Source organism: Paroedura picta, chromosome 3 (genome assembly GCF_049243985.1).
Source record: "Paroedura picta isolate Pp20150507F chromosome 3, Ppicta_v3.0, whole genome shotgun sequence".
Lineage (NCBI taxonomy): Eukaryota > Metazoa > Chordata > Lepidosauria > Squamata > Gekkonidae > Paroedura > Paroedura picta.
In genome coordinates, this window is record NC_135371.1 from 19,840,467 (window position 1) to 19,858,714 (window position 18,248).

At 43.0% G+C, this 18,248-nt stretch overlaps 1 protein-coding gene across 4 annotated transcripts in view; it reads left to right on the top strand.

The window, feature by feature from the left end:
* PTPRG (protein tyrosine phosphatase receptor type G) overlaps positions 1-18,248 on the top strand; it is a 622,240-nt gene that overhangs the window by 597,155 nt on the left and 6,837 nt on the right. For all 4 annotated transcript variants that reach the window (XM_077325006.1, XM_077325002.1, XM_077325003.1 and 1 more), the window contains 5 exons: positions 1,267-1,343; positions 2,933-3,061; positions 6,762-6,908; positions 12,625-12,767; positions 16,609-16,744. In XM_077325006.1, the coding sequence (XP_077181121.1) occupies positions 1,267-1,343; positions 2,933-3,061; positions 6,762-6,908; positions 12,625-12,767; positions 16,609-16,744 (632 nt within the window). The remainder of the gene's footprint in view (positions 1-1,266; positions 1,344-2,932; positions 3,062-6,761; positions 6,909-12,624; positions 12,768-16,608; positions 16,745-18,248) is intronic.

Below are 18,248 nucleotides of genomic sequence, written 5' to 3' on the forward strand. Positions count from 1 at the left end.
TTCAGCACTCGATCCATATCAGTCTGGCTTCCGTCCTGGCCACAGGGTGGAGACGGTATTGGTCGCCCTGCTGGATGACCTCCGTCACCAGCTGGATAGAGGCGGGTCGGCTGTGCTGGTCCTCTTGGACCTGTTAGCGGCCTTTGACATCGTGGACCATGAGATCTTGGTCCACCACCTTGCCAGCACAGGCATAGGGGACACAGCCTTGCGCTGGATACACTCCTTCCTCCAAGACCAGACCCAGAGGGTTGCGGTGGGGGAAGAGTTCTCACATCCTTATAGACTTCCTTGCAGGGTTCTCTCCCCCACCTTGTTCAACATCTTTATGCACCCTCTGGCCCAGCTGGTGTGGAGCTTCGGGCTGGCTTGCCATCAGCATGCTGATGACACCCAGCTCTATCTCCTAATGGACGGCCACCCGAACTCTCCCCCAGAACCATTTGCCAGATGTTTGGAAGCAGTGACAGAATGGTTCGAGCAGAGTCGCCTGAAACCCAACCCCTCCAAGACGGAGGTCCTGTGACTGGGAAGAAGGGGGCAGGAACAGGAAGCGTGTTTACCCATCTTGGTGGAAGTGCAACTCACCATCGCGCCCCAAGCCAGGAATTTGAGGGTGACCATCAACGCCTCCCTGACTATACCTGAGGGACTGCCTGTCGCCCTATGTGCCCCGCAGGGCCCTACGCTCTGCGGGAGAAAACCTACTGATCGTTCCCGGTCCCAGAGAAGCGCACCTAGCCTCAACCAGGGCCAGGGCTTTCTCTGTCCTGGCCCCTACCTGGTAGAATGAGCTCCCGGGTGAGCTGTGGGCCTAGTGGGAGCTGTCAGCGTTCTGCATGGCTCTTCCACCAGGTCTATGGTTGAGTCTGGGATTGGCGAGGAAGAACATTGCCCCCCCTGGGGGTTTGAAGTAGTCATCATTACCCTCCATCCCCCTTGTTTGGGTAGGGGAGAGTGGTATTTTCCGCCGTGTTGGTTATTTTTATAGTCTTTTTGCGGGGGGGTTTAACGGGGGATTTTAAGACTACTGTTACCCGCCACGAGCGTGTAATAATAATAATAATAATAATAATAATAATAATAATAATAATAATAATAATATTCTTTTGGGGAAGATGTCGTTTTATATTCTGTGTCAAGGCAGAATATTTTATTACGGCCAAAGTGCTGGGTCTGGCCCTCAGAGAAATGACCATTGTGTTCTGATACCCATGCTGTGATTGTGAGTTCCAATTGGCGTCGGCCTCTTGTTTGATATTTCAGCTGAACGAGCAAGAGTAGGACTGGCACCATTACCTGGAATGAAGGGAACTGATTACATTAATGCATCTTATATCATGGTAAGAAAATCAACTATTCACGGCAAGTAAATCAATGGAAGAAATGTAATATAAAGTCTCTTCATTTTATAGTTGATTGCATAAAGTACTGCCTTATGTTCCAATACAATAGTTTCTACTGTCTTTTCATTGAGGAACACTGAGCATCAAATTGCTTACAGCAATATGAATTTCATTTTTCATAGCTTCAGGGCCCATCCTCCTGCCTCCCCCCAGAATACACAGCTCAAAGGCAGGGGTCCCCATAGAGTACGCTCCCTCTTATACTCCTACCAGTCTTTGAACAGGCATAGCCTTAGTACAGCATCCTAGCCGTTACCTGACAGGAGAGGGCTCAAATACACTTGCCACTCCAGGTCATCATCCATGTGCTGCAGTTCATCTGCATCTGATCAAGAGTATATAAATAAGGGAATTAAAGGGCCCATCGAACTCTACAGGGATTCTGTCCGGTGTCTGCTATTCCACAGGGGTACACCTTGCATTTCTAACTCCCTTGCTTTTCGGGTTTTCTGGGGAGTGGTGGACTGTCCCTCACGGTACACAGATCCTACCTTCCTAAAAGTCTCTTTACAAAACTTTCTAAGCAACACTTCAGAAACTGAATGTATGCCCTGACAGCCACTTCATTGTTTTTAATAAGCGCAAATATATACTAAAGGCAGCCCACAGTATTGGTGCACTCATCATGACCATCTGTATCCAGTAGGCTGCCGGTCCTGGTGCTAAATCTTCCTAAGGATTTTAAAATGTTATATGTATTATTGGTTTTATTTTTCACATTTCTATGCCATCATTCCCTAAGAGAGGCTTGCAACCTATTAGTACCACATGTTAAAACACTTACAGTGTTAAAACATTTAAATTCCATTAAATGATTAACAAATTATTTTGAAACTCCAGGAGCTATCACCCGCTCTCCAATGGGGTGGGGGTGGGGAGTGCCACATTGATTTAGATATCTGGGATTTAGATGTTAGTTCACCACTGTATTCACCACTATAACTTTCAGGGAGTTAAAACAGCAGAATGCTTTTAAAATTTTGACAGCTGTATCTATGTTCTCATCTATGATGCATAATGTTCTTGAAATATCCCCTGGACTGTGTAAGGAATGATTGGAAGGCACCTGGCTTGAATCTAATCTAATTCTGAAATTTGGCCAGTGCTCAGTGGAGAAACCCAAAATATGCTGCCTTGTGTTTCATATATTATATTAGCAAGAAAGCCCATTGCAAGCAGGAATGCAATGGGCGCTAGGACCCAGGGAACATCGGCAGGCACAGATCTCTCTCTCTGTCTTCCCCTCCCTTGCAGCAGGAGCCATAGCAGGTAATCAGGGCTCGTTAGCCGTTTCGCTCGTTAGCCATGTCTCTTTCTCACGCGCTGGCTCCTGCAGCGTCTGAGAGCAAAGTGGCTAGCGTCCAGGGAGGGAGCTGTAGGAGCAGAGCCAATCAGCTGCACCCTGATTGGCCCTATTCCAACTTGGACACCCTAGTTACGTTCCACCACCCAGGCTGTTTCACAAATATTAAGAGGAACAATGGATAAGGATATATATTTGCTAAATCTGGTTTCTATTTTAACAGGGTTACTACCGGAGTAATGAGTTCATCATAACGCAGCATCCCCTACCACACACAACTAAAGATTTCTGGAGAATGATTTGGGATCACAATGCACAAATCATTGTCATGCTTCCAGACAACCAGAGTTTGGTAAGCACATTAAATCCTCTTCCCTCTTCCTTATATGAAGTGCAGCAAGGAAAGGGAATTAGATCACTTGGTATCCTGGCGATGTTTCAAAGGGAAGTGCAGTTTTCAAAAGCATTGTGTCCCCTTTAACAACTCCATAACCCCGGTGTTCAAAGAAGCCTGAAAAGATAAGCCAAAGAAGGTTTGTAAGAGAGAGAATACTTGTAAATCTTCCAGTGTCAGGCACAACAAAAAAAGGCTCACTGTTCTTTTGTTGAAAGCAAAAAATAGCCTCTATCCACTAAACTTTTTCAAAGAGGGAGAAGCATCATCTGTTTGGCCTGTCACCCACAGCGGGTATTGACCCCCAGTTTTGATATATCAGACATCATAGAGGAATGCTCTGCCATGGAAGCTTGCTGGGTGACCTTGGACCAGTCACACTTTCAGCCCAACTGACCTCACAGGATTGTTATGGGGAGAAAATGGAGAGGAGAGTGATCTAAGCTGCTTTGAGTCCCCTTTGGAGAGAAGACAGAATACAAATGGAAGTAAATAAATAAATAAAAGCATTTAGAGTGTTGGACTAGGACCACGAAGATGAGCTTTCAATCCCTTCTCAGCCACTTGAGCTAGTCACTTTCTTTCAGTCTAACCCACCTGATAGAGGTCTTGTTGTTGTTAGGTGCAAAGTCGTGTCCGACCCATCGCGACCCCATGGACAATGATCCTCCAGGCCTTCCTGTCTTCTACCATTCCCCGGAGTCCATTTAAATTTGCACCTACTGCTTCAGTGACTCCGTCCAGCCACCTCATTCTCTGTCGTCCCCTTCTTCTTTTGCCCTCAGTTGCTCCCAGCATTAGGCTCTTCTCCAGGGAGTCCTTCCTTCTCATGAGGTGGCCAAAGTAGAGGTCTAGTGGGGTTAAAATGGGGGAGAAGAGTGCCATGTATGCTGTCCTGAACTTCTTGGAAGGAAGATGTAATAAGAATGGGCACTATGCCACTCCACTCAGCTAAGTGCAGAACCTTCCTCCACTTCACATTCCCTGAGTGGAGTGGTAACGGCCAACCTAGTGCGCAATTTGGCAATGACCAAATTATGCTTTGTTTCCTTCAGACCAATGAGTCACGTGAAGTGGCAAACCGGGTACCTCCTGATGATAACTGTGTTTCTCTGGGGTTTACTGAACCGTGCCTTAAATATGGAAGATGTTATGTTCTCATTACTGACCTGGGGTGGGTATTCCTGGGACACTGAGCTGTGAGAAAAACACCAGCTGGACCAAGAGAGGGATCCTTGTGATCACAGACGTTGATGTTATTTCTCAGCCAGGATGAGCCACTCTAGTCTAGATTCTGACAAGACCCAGTAAGGTTTTATTGTCATTAGCAAGTTTGTTGCACCAGTCTCATTTTCCAAATGAGGAACAGAGAATGAGTTGAATTTTTTTTTATTTAATTACAGATTAAATAGTAAGCAGTGCATTTCGGGGTGTTGTAACATTTGTTGAGAGCATTTAAATATATAATGTCTGTGTTCATGGTGACAACATTCTAGATGTTCTCAGTCTGGAGCTCAGTAATTCCAATGGGAATCCTTACATGGTCATAAATTAAAGGCAATAAAGACAGATTAATAAATCATCGGTCTGTAACGACTGTGGCGGTTTTCGGCAGGTACTTGTCTTAAGGGAAGACTTGACAAATACCAGTTGCCACATTGCCAAGGTGCCTAGAAATTTTGTTAGGGTGCCTAGTATTTTTAGCAATGATTTTATAATGGTGTTTCTTAGCAATTCTCAGTAGAAGTCCAAAAGGAGGACTTGGCAAATATCAGATGCCAGCTTCCCATGGGTCCTAGAAATTTCTTCGCGGCACCTAGTATTTTCAGCAGTGATTTTATTATAGTGTCTCAGCAGTTCTCAGTGGAAGTACAAAGAGCTGGATCCAATGAGTAAAATGAGTAAAAATGTAAAATGAGAGAAAGAGAGTCCCCTCTGACTACCTAAAGAAGGCTTTCTCAACCAGGGTTTCTTGAAATCCTGGGGTTTCTTGACAGTCCTGGAAAGGTTTTTTTGTAATGTGTTAAACATTTATCAGATGATAGGACTACATATGGTCATGTCGAAACCCATGCACCCCCCCCACTCCCAAAATGATCAGTGATGGGCCTGGAGGGGATGGGAAGAGGAGGGTCCCAGGTGGGCTTGGACACAGCTATGTTTCTCAACCATATTCTGCATTATTGTACCACTTCTGAGGCTTCTTAGAACCTGAAGAATGTTTCAGTGGATCTCCAATGGTAAAAAAAAAATGTTGAGAAAGACCGACCTAAAGATTTTGTTTGGGATCATGTATGCTGCATAGACAAAAGCCACACAGAACAGAGACGGTAATAAAGATTGGCCTAAGATTGAATTAAATAGCTAGATGGATCGAACCCTTATCTTATCATTTCTTAGCAAAATGTTGCGTTGGATGGCATGAAAATTAATGTGCACAAAGTTCTTGACATTGCTTGCTTATAGGTAGATTAATTTATTTCTCAACCAGTTGCTTTCTCTACTGGCTCCAATATTCAATCAAACTTTTAAAAAATAACAATGGAATTACATGAAATAGGGGAGAAGTTAAGCTAGGACTGGAGGTTAGCTTTGTGTTGTCGTGATGGCAGCCAAGTTTATCACTGGATTTATTTATATACAACACTTTTGCCGTGACTTGGATTGGCCAGCCTAGCCTGCTCTCATCAGATCTTAGAATTGCAGCAAGGTTAGCCCTGGTTAGTATATGGAGGGAAGACCATGAAGGTTGCTGCTCAGAGTCAGGCAATAGCGAACCCTTCTGAGCCAGCTTGGTGCAGTGGTTAGGAGCGTGAACTCCTAATCTGGTGAGCCAGGTTTGATTCCACCCTCTCCCACATGCAACCACCTTGGTGACCTTGGGCACGCCACAGCATTGATAAAGCTGTTCTGACCGAGCAGTAATATCAGGGCTCTCTCAGCCTCACCCACCTCACAGGGTGTCTGTTGTGGGGAGAGGAAAGGGAAGGAGATTGTAAGCCGCTTTGAGACTCCTTCGGGTAGAGAAAAGCGGCATATAAGAACCAACTCTTCTTCTGTTCGTCTCTTGCCCTGAAAAACCTACCTGGTCACAACTTGATGGCAATTTTCAACACCACTACAGAACTTTTGTCCTAGCTTTAATAAAATTACAAGAAACCATGAAAAGGTTAGGCTTAGGTGTTGTGGTCAGAATAATTAGAAAAGTTGGCCATTAAAGCACAAAACCCCAACGGCTGAAACAGGAGTCTGGCTTTCCAATGGTGAGGCTGACTCCTGCAGCCCAGGAAAGTTCGTGAAGGCCTTTCTTTAAGGCATAGCAAACAAAGCATAATAATGTATGAGGAGATTTAATTGCTTGAGGAAAAGTTTTCATCCTATAAATGATTTAAAATAACCAATTTTTCTTCCTATGAGCGATAAATCCTATAAATGATTTAAAATAACCATTCTTTCCCCCCGTGAGCCAATTAAAAATTAAGCCTCTGCTACTCTGAAAGTTCTGGGTATTCTTATAACGTTTATAGTTGTGGTTTTAGCAAGAAGCCTCTTGTAAAAGACTGTTTTGCGATCCCGCCTATTTTGAGCCATTGGATTTGCCGTATGTAAAATCTTAACTGCATAAAATACAGTTTGTGTTTCCTTCACTTGTCTTTAGGCAGAAGACGAGTTTGTGTACTGGCCCAGTCGAGAAGAATCCATGAACTGTGAAGCCTTTACTGTGACCCTTATCAGTAAAGACAGGCTATGCCTCTCTAATGAGGAGCAGATCATCATCCATGACTTTATCCTTGAGGCTACCCAGGTATACAAAACAACCTCCAGAAGGGGGACCTGCTTGACATTCTAAGCGCTGCTGTTGTCAGTCGGCACTTGAAACAAATGATTTTCTACAGGATTGAAGCAATGTCTCTTTTTTTGGCCATGATGGACAGAGGGACTCGGTATCAATTGCAGCCTCCTCTTCCCCATGGTTCTTATCCTGTCATGCGTAGGTTTTTATTTGCAGTCTGTCATTTCCATAAGAGATGGCCGCATTTCATTTTTTCATCTGAGGACTAGAACCGGCTTGATTCTCAAGGAAGCATCGGATGACAAGCCTGTATTTTTAAACAGTGACAGAGTTCATTACATTTGAAAGCCCTGTTTTCTTTAGGAAATATCATTAGACATGCTGGAAACGGCTGGTTTGGTACATACCTAGCCCCAGGTGAAAACTGATTAGTATCTCATTTCAGATGTATTCATATCCCAGGAATCATAGAATCATAGAGTTGGAAGGGGCCATACAGGCCATCTAGTCCAACCCCCTGCTCAATGCAGGATCAGCCCACAGCATCCTAAAGCATCCAAGAAAAGTGTGTATCCAACCTTTGCTTGAAGACTGCCAGTTCCATGCAATTTTGGAAAATATATGTGCACAGGGGTGCATTGTTTAGGAGGGCTTGCTCCTAAATGATTCATGAACTTCTCATACAGTCAACTAGAAACCTACCCAAAACCTACTTGCTAGGCAACACACCAAAACCTATTTATTAAACAAGCCCCCCAAAGAGCACTTTGCTCAACCAATATGGACCGGCTAGTGATCCCCGGCCCTAGAGAAGTACGGTCCTGGCCCCCACCTGGTGGAATGAGCTCCCGGAAGAGCTATGGGCCCTATAGGAACTTCCTCAGTTCTGAAGGGTCTGCAAGATGGAGCTCTTCCACTAGGCTTTTGGTTGGGGCCAGGAAACAACTAAACAATACCATCTGAATGGGCACTTCCTAACAATACCCCCATCCTTGAATAGAACGGGAAGGTGTTTTTCGGTCGATGCAGGTCTGGAGTATTTTTAATTGTTTTTTTAACTGTTTTAATTTATTTACTATTTTGTATTTTAAATGATATGAACTGCCTGAAACTAGTAATACCAAGAAGGGAAGTAGTAAAAAATCAATTATAAATTGTTGTTGTTATGTGCGAAGTCGTGTCCGACCCATCGCGACCCCATGGACAATGATCCTCCAGGCCTTCCTGTCCTCTACCATTCCCCGGAGTCCATTTAAGTTTGCACCTACTGCTTCAGTGACTCCATCCAGCCACCTCATTCTCTGTCGTCCCCTTCTTCTTTTGCCCTCGATCGCTCCCAGCATTAGGCTCTTCTCCAGGGAGTCCTTCCTTCTCATGAGGTGGCCAAAATATTTGAGTTTCATCTTCAGGATCTGGCCTTCTAAGGAGCAGTCAGGGCTGATCTCCTCTAGGACTGACCGGTTTGTTCGCCTTGCAGTCCAAGGGACTCGCAAGAGTCTTCTCCAGCACCAGAGTTCAAAAGCCTCAATTCTTTGACGCTCGGCCTTCCTTATGGTCCAACTTTCGCAGCCATACATTGCAACTGGGAAGACCATAGCCTTGACTAAACGCACTTTTGTTGGCAGGGTGATGTCTCTGCTTTTTAGGATGCTGTCTAGATTTGCCATAGCTTTCCTCCCCAGGAGCAAGCGTCTTTTAATTTCTTTGCTGCAGTCCCCATCTGCAGTGATCTTGGAGCCCAGGAAAATAAAATCTGTCACTATCTCCATTTCTTCCCCTTCTATTTGCCAGGAATTGAGAGGGCCGGATGCCATGATCTTTGTTTTCTTGATGTTGAGTTTCAAGCCAACTTTGGCACTCTCCTCCTTCACCCGCCTCAACAGGCTCTTTAGTTCCTCTTCACTTTCTGCCATTAGAGTGGTATCATCTGCATATCTGAGGTTGTTGATATTTCTCCCTGCAATCTTGATCCCAATTTGTGACTCCTCTAATCCCGCATTTCTCATGATGTGCTCTGCATACAAGTTAAATAGGCAAGGCGACAGTATACAGCCTTGCCGAACTCCTTTCTCAATTTTGAACCAGTCAGTGATTCCATGTTCAGTTCTCACTGTTGCTTCTTGACCTGCATATAAATTTCTCAAGAGACAAATAAGATGCTCTGGTATTCCCATCTCTTTAAGAACTTGCCACAATTTGTTGTGCTCCACACAATCAAAGGCTTTAGCATAGTCAATGAAGCAGAAGTAGACGTTCTTCTGGTACTCCCTAGCTTTCTCCATGATCCAGCGTATGTTGGCAATTTGATCTCTAGTTCCTCTGCCTCTTCGAAATCCTGCCTGTACTTCTGGAAGTTCTCGGTCCACATATTGCTGGAGCCTAGCTTGTAGGATTTTGAGCATAACTTTGCTAGCATGAGAAATTAGTGCAATGGTGCGGTAGTTTGAACATTCTTTGGCATTGCCCTTCTTTGGGATTGGAATGTAAACTGACCTTTTCCAATCCTGTGGCCATTGTTGAGTTTTCCAAATTTGCTGGCATATTGAGTGTAGCACTTTTACTGCATCGTCCTTTAAGATTTTGAATAGTTCAACTGGAATGCTGTCACTACCACTAGCTTTATTGTTGCTCAGACTTCCTAAGGCCCATTTGACTTCACATTCCAGGATGTCTGGCTCCAGGTCAGTAACTACCCCATTGTGGTCATCAGGGATGTTAAGCTCGCTCTTGTATAGTTCTTCTGTATAATTTTGCCACCTTTGTTTGATCTCTTCTGCTTCTGTGAGGTCCCTACCATTTTGGTCCCTTATCATACCCATCTTTGCATGAAACGTTCTCTTCATATCTCCAATTTTCTTGAAAAGATCTCTGGTCCTCCCCATTCTATTGTTTTCTTCTATTTGTTTGCACTGTTCATTTAAGAAGGCATTCTTATCTCTTCTAGCTTTTCTCTGGAATTCTCTGGATTCCAGATTATAAATAAATTATAAATAAATAACATAAATAAATCATGTATGTTTACATTGTCCGTCTTCCTGTGCAGCCCCGCATTCTGATTGTGCTTGAGCAGGCTGGCCATGGAGAAGTTTTTACTAGCTTAAAAGCTTTTTTTGTCAAGGGCCTTCTGTATAAGATCTGTGGTCACCCATGGCCATGAGTTTTCATTTATTAAGGTTTAATAGCCCATAAACCATACACCTGCAAATTCAAGATTTTTTTTTTTACAAAGTAAAACAGAAGTTGATGGTGGGTTATATTAGTGTTTTAGAGCTTCGTACTATCAGCGTCAGGCAGGTGCCGGCATACACAGAGTAACTCAGACAGATAACAGGAGCTGGTTATCAGAGGCAGGGTGCCAGAGTTTAATAAAGAGAGTTGGTAAATTATATAAGAGTTGTTGAAGAAAGCCAAGGACAGTTTTTGGAAAAGCAAATCTGATACGGAAGGAACAAGCCAGAGTCTAAAGGAATGTACTTAAGCCACACCTGAGGGCTCTTCCTTTATACTTTTGTATGCTTTGAGTCCTAAATTTCACTCACAACAGCTGCTTCATATCTGCACTGTTAAGGAATCGAGGGGGCGGGATCAATATTGAGCACTGATTCTTCACCCTAGTCTGGACTTCCTCCCTAAGATAGTTTCCTAATTTCACATGTTTCAGGAGGTTGTATTCCCTGTCTTTTTTCCTGATCCCATCTCCAGGGGAGAGAAAGAATTATACTCCCTGGATGTCAAAAGAGCCATAGTTTATTATCTACATAGAACAAAACAATTGAGTTGAAGTCACTGTGTGTTATTGCAGTGGTCCACAACCTTCTTATCACTGGAGACCGGTCAACGCTTGACAATTTTACTGAGGCCCGGGGGGGGGGGGGGATCTTTTGCCGAGGGATGTCGCTGCTGCCACCTGGGCCCCTGCTCCGGACCGGGGGTTGGGTACAGCCGTGTTATTGGGGCCCAAGGAAGGGTCAAGCAGCTTCTTCTCAATCTCAGCCATACAAGCTGCCTATAGAGTTATATGGCTACCATATATTTTGTATGTCAGAGCATATTCCACCAGATCTCAAGACACATATGCTGCATTCCACTGGAGGGTCCCACTGTCAATGATTTGCAGGGCAGCTAGCTGGGCAGCAGAAGATATGTTTATCAAACATTACTCTCTCAATCTTCACTCAGGGAAGGAAGCTGAGTTAGGTAAGGCAGTGCTGCAGACTCTGTTCTAATTAGAGAGTCGTCCCACCTTCTAAGTTTTGTAGTTTGCTAATTTCCCACAGTGGGGCTGCAAAGGAAGACAGACAATGGAAACAGGGTTGCACTTACCTGTAACTTTGTTCCTCGACAACTTCTGTTCCTGCCATAAGCTCTCATAGGTATATCACTCTTCCCTGCAGTGACTTTGGTCACACGTTCCAGTTGTTCCATGTCATGAAAGTTTGCATAATTACAGTACAACCCTGTTTCTTTCTCATTATACATTCTGTGAAGATAATTTTTTTTCTCCCTCCCATAACAGGCAGGGTCCCCAATGAATTTGATAGGCAGTAAATCCTGGACAGACAAACGAAAATACTGTTCCCAAAATGCTAATTAGAAAAAGCGCTTCTGCACAATGTGATAGAGCCTGTTAGCTTAGATTAGAGGAAGGGGTAGAGAAATTCATGGATGTTAGGCCAGTGTCTGTAAGCCATGATAGCTGAATAGAACATCCATGTTGAGAAGCAGGAAGGCTCTCGATCTAGATCAGGGGTAGTCAAACTGCGGCCCTCCAGATGTCCATGGACTACAATTCCCAGGAGCCCCTGCCAGCGAATGCAGTGAATGCTGGCAGGGGCTCCTGGGAATTGTAGTCCATGGACATCTGGAGGGCCGCAGTTTGACTACTCCTGATCTAGATGGATTCTTGACCTGAACCAACAAGGCTCTTCTTACATTAAGACTTAGAGTAAAGGTTCTGTTGACGTGCTTAGAAGGAACAGCCAGCTGTGATCCTTCCCACAGTGTACTAAGCTAACAGCCTATTACTTAGATATGAATCAAGTATTGTGCAGTCTAGGGTGCATCTAACCATCTTAGCTTGCTAGAGTTAGATTTATGAAACGGAATGCCTACGTGTCGAAAGAATCCACAGGGAATTTTCTCATCATGGTTAGCAAATGAATTTGACTGGTATTACAGCTCACGTGAATCAGTGCAGGATATGCTGACAGCATCTGGAATATATTTTCTTCAGCTGATAAATGGAGCAGGGATCTCCATTTTTATTTTGGTGATATCAGGAAAGATAAAGAACCTCTACTGTCCAGCAGCATGCTTTTTTGAGGCCGGTGGTAATGAAGGAATCCATGATTGCCCTCAGAAGTACCTTGCTCATTCTCAAATTCACCTAGGAGTCTCACCTCTCCATGTAAGCAGGAGTTATCGTTTTTCTTATGGATTCATGGTCACCTTGTCTGTATGTTAAAGGAACCTTGGAGTTGATTGATCACAAAACATGTTGTCAGGGGACAAGGAAATTGTGACCTAAGGCAACACTGTTCAAACTTGACAGCATAAACGGTTCAGTTGCCAAAGGGAAGGTGCATATCCAATAGACAAGTATTTTCTGCTGTAATCAAAACTTCCATCAAAAATTTTACTTGTGCAGCCTGTCATCAACATCTGAAGGTCAGGAGTGAATTTTTTAAAATATTAAAATGGCTAACATTTTGATTGCTTTTTCTTTCAGGATGATTATGTTTTGGAAGTACGCCATTTTCAGTGTCCCAAATGGCCGAATCCAGACGCCCCAATTAGCAGTACCTTTGAACTAATCAACGTAATCAAGGAAGAGGCCTTAACAAGAGATGGCCCCACCATTGTTCATGATGAGTATGTATATTTACCTAAGGGCATTTTTTAATATTTTGGATAAAGGAGATTATTTAGGCCTAACTCTGAGGGTTCCTAACTCAATTAAAATGAATGTTAACCTACTTCTTTGCCCAAGATCAAGGGTTTTCAGTGGACCTTTAAACAAACAGAAGTTTTAGCAGAAGCGGAAGCATAATTTGGGGCAAGGATCCTCTAATGTTCATAAAACTCATTAATAGTATCCAAGCCAGTGTTTCTTATTAACGTATTTTCAATGTCACAACATTGTTCCGTATGCACTAGCTGAAATTCTTGTGGGTTGAGTACTACAGATTTCCTCAAGAGTTACAACCGTGCCACTTCTATAAGCACATGAAATGTGGGTGTTTGTTTTATGTTGTATTGACACAATTCCACAATAGCTACTTCTCAATGGTTATCTGAATATGGCTCAGAGTTCCAGATTTCAATCTCGAGATGAGAAGAGCTGAGGACCAAAACTCTTTGGAGGATCTTTTTGTTTGTTTTTGTTTGAGGGGGGCTGGAAATATGACAGTGAACATTTCCACACCCCTTAGAAAGCCATTAGAGACTGTTTAATGTCAAACATCTTATCTATATCTTATGGTCTACTGAGGTTCAGGCTCTGATTCTTCTGTTTCCTTGCATCCCTTTGAAATCAGAAACCTGTACGTGAAGCTACCTTATACTGACTCAAACCATTAGTTCATCTAATGTAGCATGGTGGCAGGTGCTCAGGGGAATTGTAGTCCATGGACATCTGGAAAGCCACTGTTGGCCACCCCTGGTCTATACTATTGCTGATACTTGGAACCTACAGTGGCGTTTTGCCATAATTGAATTTGTCACATTTATAATTATATTATAAATATTAATATCTACTCTTACTGGCAACAACTCTCCAATCTCTGTACCAATCCTTCTTTGCACGATCCTGCAAGTGGAAATGCCAGGGAAATGTATATATACACTCACAAACCATGTACTCTCTCACTGAGCTGCAGATCCTCCCTAGTTTTTCAGAGGTATCACCATCTTTACCTCTCTCCACCCGCAGGCTTGAACATGCAAACAGCAGTTTATTGGAGAGAGTCAGACCTTATAGCCACGTGCTTCTTTTAAATTTCCATTTAAAAAAAAAATTATGCTTATATTTGTATTCTGCTCTTCCTTGGTGATTCAGGGTGGATCATATCGATTCTAAAATACAGTATTAAATATACAGAAAAGTTAAACATATCCAAATAAATTGGGCATTTTAGGTCTGACTATAAATTTGAATTTGAAATTAAAGAGCACATAAAAGCTGCCTCCTTCTTCCAAGAAAAATTACTGTTATTTAACTATGATTTATTCATCTTATTGGTTTTTTTTCTAATAACAGAAAGAGAGCCTGTTCCCTTATACAGCTTTACCAACCATCCCAAACACTGTTTAGCCATACTGAGTTTTCTTAATGCTCTACCGAAAGAAATGGAGGAGTACATGCTGGTAATATGAGTTATGAGACTGCTTGCCAGCCAAGATTTTTAGCAAAGGTTCTTCTTCATGTGTCCTTGCTCTTAGACCAGGGGTGGGTATTTACCAGAGAGAGCCTTCTCTGCACTGGGACCTCTTCTGTGAAGTTGACTCCCCACAACTGCTTCTCTGGTATATAGCCAGTTCATTGTCAGACACTAGGTGAAGACCCGTTTGTGTTGGTCAAAGTTGGTTCCTGTTTTTCAATGTGTGTATGTGGTATTTCTTGTACATATTATCAAACATGCTGCTAATCACTGTCAGTGGCTATAAATTGTTCTTAAGGTGATTTATTGGTTTTAATGTTATTACTTATTTGTAATTGTTCCGTATGCATGGAACAATTGGGCAAGCTGAATATCAGTGGGCAAGCTGAACATCAATCATGGCAGAAGCTGCAGGATTCTGACATCCTTGCTCCAGCGAAGCTCTGCCCATTTTATCACCGGTTTTGACTCCTGCTCATGACTTTTGGATAACGGCTCTGGTAAACGGAATGGTTTTGGCGCCTGACTCTGCTTTCCCAGTTCTCGATCTTGGCTGGCTCTTCGACATTCCCCTTGGACTTTGGTTGCCTTGGTTAATGCTGAGACTCAGACTGGGCTCTGACTTTGCTAAACGGTTTACAATTTGGGCTTGGCTTACCAGCCAAGAGCGTATATATCAGGACTGCCATCGGATATGGCGGAGAAAGGCAGCACATCAGAAGTTAATTTTTAATATATTTTTTAAAATTGCTAAACGTTTCTTGGGTGGTATGACTATTTATGGTCATATCGACCTCCCTCCCCCATGGCCAATGATGTACCTGGAGGGGGGTGGGAAGGGGAGGGGCCCTGGGTGGATGTATACACAGCTATGCTTCCCAAGCAAATTCTGCACCATTGCACCACTTCTGGTGTTTCTCAAAGCCTGAACAATGTTTGAGGAGTTTTGCAACATTAAAAACGTTGAGAAAGGCTGGTCTATATACTATTGCTGAAACTTGGATCCTACAGTGAAATTCTGCACCATTGAATTGTCACATTAATATTTATGTTTTGCTTCAGTTCTCTTTTTTTTACTTACGGCTGATTCTTCAATCCTAATTCTATTGAATTGTTTATTGAATGTCCCCATCCTTTGTTTGTATTATCTCACTCTGTGTAATCTGCCTTGAGTCCAAATGAGAAGGGCAGACTATAAATAATGTAAACAAACAGACAACAAAACAGCATTCTCATCTCCTAAACTTGGGCCTGCTTCCAAAGAACTTTGCACCCACCCAAGGAGAAATCTGGACTTTTAGAAGCAAGGGGTGTTTGCAGCATGATGATCTGCTGCTGGGGATTTTTTTTTTTCTAAATCAGAGTGCTATTAAGCACCATGGCCTTTTAGGGCTTAGAGTAGTCCTTGGGATTCAAGTCAAACTGAGCTTTCGTGACTTTTGTTTTTTGTACCCAAAATTTTCATATGTAATTGAAGAACCTTTCATCAAATGGATCGAACATACCGTCTGCTTTTGGCCAAGGATTTTGCTTATTGGCATGCAATACCAAGCTGGCAGTAGAGCTTCAAGAAACACTTGGCAAGCAAGCTAGTCCACAGAGGCACTCAGCATGGGAGAGTCAATTTCTAGGGCCTTTTAGTTTTTCTTACTCAACTGGCTAGAAGTTGGTTGGGTGTGTAAAAGGGCACTCCCCTGTACTGATGAATTTCCCCTATAGTCCTCCCAAAGAGGGCATTGAACGGCTCTGTGTGTGGTTTTTTCTTGTTTCTATGGGTTCTTTCCCCCACCAGACCTTGATCAGCTAAAGCACAGTATAAAACGTTCATAAATTTGCTCATTCGTCTTAAGTATTTGCTAGTTTTAGCAGCCCTCTGGGTTTAGGAATGCTTTTGCTTTATGTGGAATTCAGAATTGATTTAGAAAACTAGGGCAATTATTGATTTGTGCTTTTCACGAGACGGGGAAAAAATCAAACCCATTTCTAACAATGCAGAGTCATTTCCTCTCTAAATTAAGGGTTGTTTTGCTGTACTCACTGACTTTTCTTTTTATGCCTTTATACATCATGCACCTTTGACTTCTAACTGCATCTGGAGGAAATGTAGCTGCAAATTATTTTTTTTTCTTTTGTGCGCTCAACCTCATCACTTATTTTATTCATCTTATCCAGCAGCAACTGAACCCAAATACAGGTACACCCTGTCTACCAGGAAACACAGGGCGCAGTTCAAAGAGAACTAAAGCTAAAAATCAAATGTTCAGTACTGATTGACAGAAGGACCCCAGGTTCACTTGTGAGTCTCTAAATGCAGCTGTTCTGTGGGTTTGCAGGTATGGAGCAGTGGCGGCTGGAACGTTATGTGCCCTTACCACCCTGTCCCAGCAGCTGGAGAATGAAAACGCTGTTGATGTTTTCCAGGTGGCAAAGATGATCAATCTCATGAGGCCTGGAGTATTTACAGATATTGTAAGAATGAGAGCTAATTTTATCATTTACAAGGCTGATAAGCATCCAATTAAAACCCATCTATGTAATTCAAAGGCCCTATGGATCATATAGAGCAGGGGTAGTCAACCTGTGGTCCTCCAGATGTTCATGGACTACAATTCTCATGAGCCCCTGCCAGCAAATGCATGGGAATTGTAGTCCATGGACATCTGGAGGACCACAGGTTGATTACCCCTAATATAGAAAGTGTGTCATTAAAGGATACATTTCCCACCTCCTTTCTCCCAGTGAAGTCTTCTGAGTTCTTCAGAGTTGTGGCTCCATGTGGCAGTAGACCACAGGAATATCTCGGAAGTGAAACAGGGAGGATTATGAGGATGGGAATTACCATGTGGAACAGGAATATAGGCTCCAAGCCCTATGTATATGGAGTACTGAAGATAAAATATGTGGTGTACCACTTCATCTTCGGTTTGCTATGAAACCCTCATTCTCTGCCCACAGCTGTAGCATCTTCACCAGTTTTGCTATCTGTTCATTTGTATGGTTAAGAAGTTTGGTGCACCCATACATGTGATTTTTCAAGGAGTTCTTTTTTACATGGATGTAGATCAAGATGGGTAGATGTGTTAGTTTGTCAGTAGCAACAGAGCAAAAGTCTAGTAGCACCTTAAAGGCTAACAAAATTTATGGCAGGATATGAGCTTTTGTGAATCATTGTCACTTCTTCATATTTACCACTTTGGTAAAGCGTAGAGCCAGTTTGGTACAGTGGTTAAGAGTGGCTGACACTAATCTGAAGAACTGGGTTTGATTCCCCACTCCTCCACACACAGCCATCTGGTTGACCTTGGGCCTGTCACAATTCTCTCAGAGCTTTCACAATTTCATCTACATCATGGGGTAGGGGAGAGGAAGGGATGGGGACTGTAAGCCAATTTGGGACTCCTTTGGTAGTGAAAAAAGCAGGGTACAAAAAAAAACAGCTCTTATACAAATTCAGAAGAATTGAGCAGTGACTTAGGTAAGCTCATACTCTGTCAACAGATCATGTTAGCCTTTAATGTGCTACTGGAGGCTTGTTCTTTTGTACATGGAGAAAAAGCATTCTCTCTGCATATCAGACATCCAGTAAATAGTCTGTCCCAGGAAGGAAAGCAACAAAGGAGTCAGTACTACCACTCAGGTACCTATTACTAGCTGGAACGCTTGAAGGCTGAGCAGTAAATAATTGCTACATTTAGGTAGCTATACAGGACCTGCATACACTTAGGGTTGTGTATGGGATTAGACCTGACTGGAAATCCAGCCAGTATTCAAATGACATAAGATAAAGAGAATTTTTTAAAGAAGATAATAGCTTTTGAGAATGAGTTTCAGAGATGAGAGGGAAGATCTGTTTTCATGACGATGTGGAGTACCTGCCAGAAGGCAAAAATGACGGTTTCAGAAGACTTAGGGGGATCAGAGTAAGAGAGAACTACGTGGCTGGAACATAGGTAGCAAAAAGAATAAATTAAAT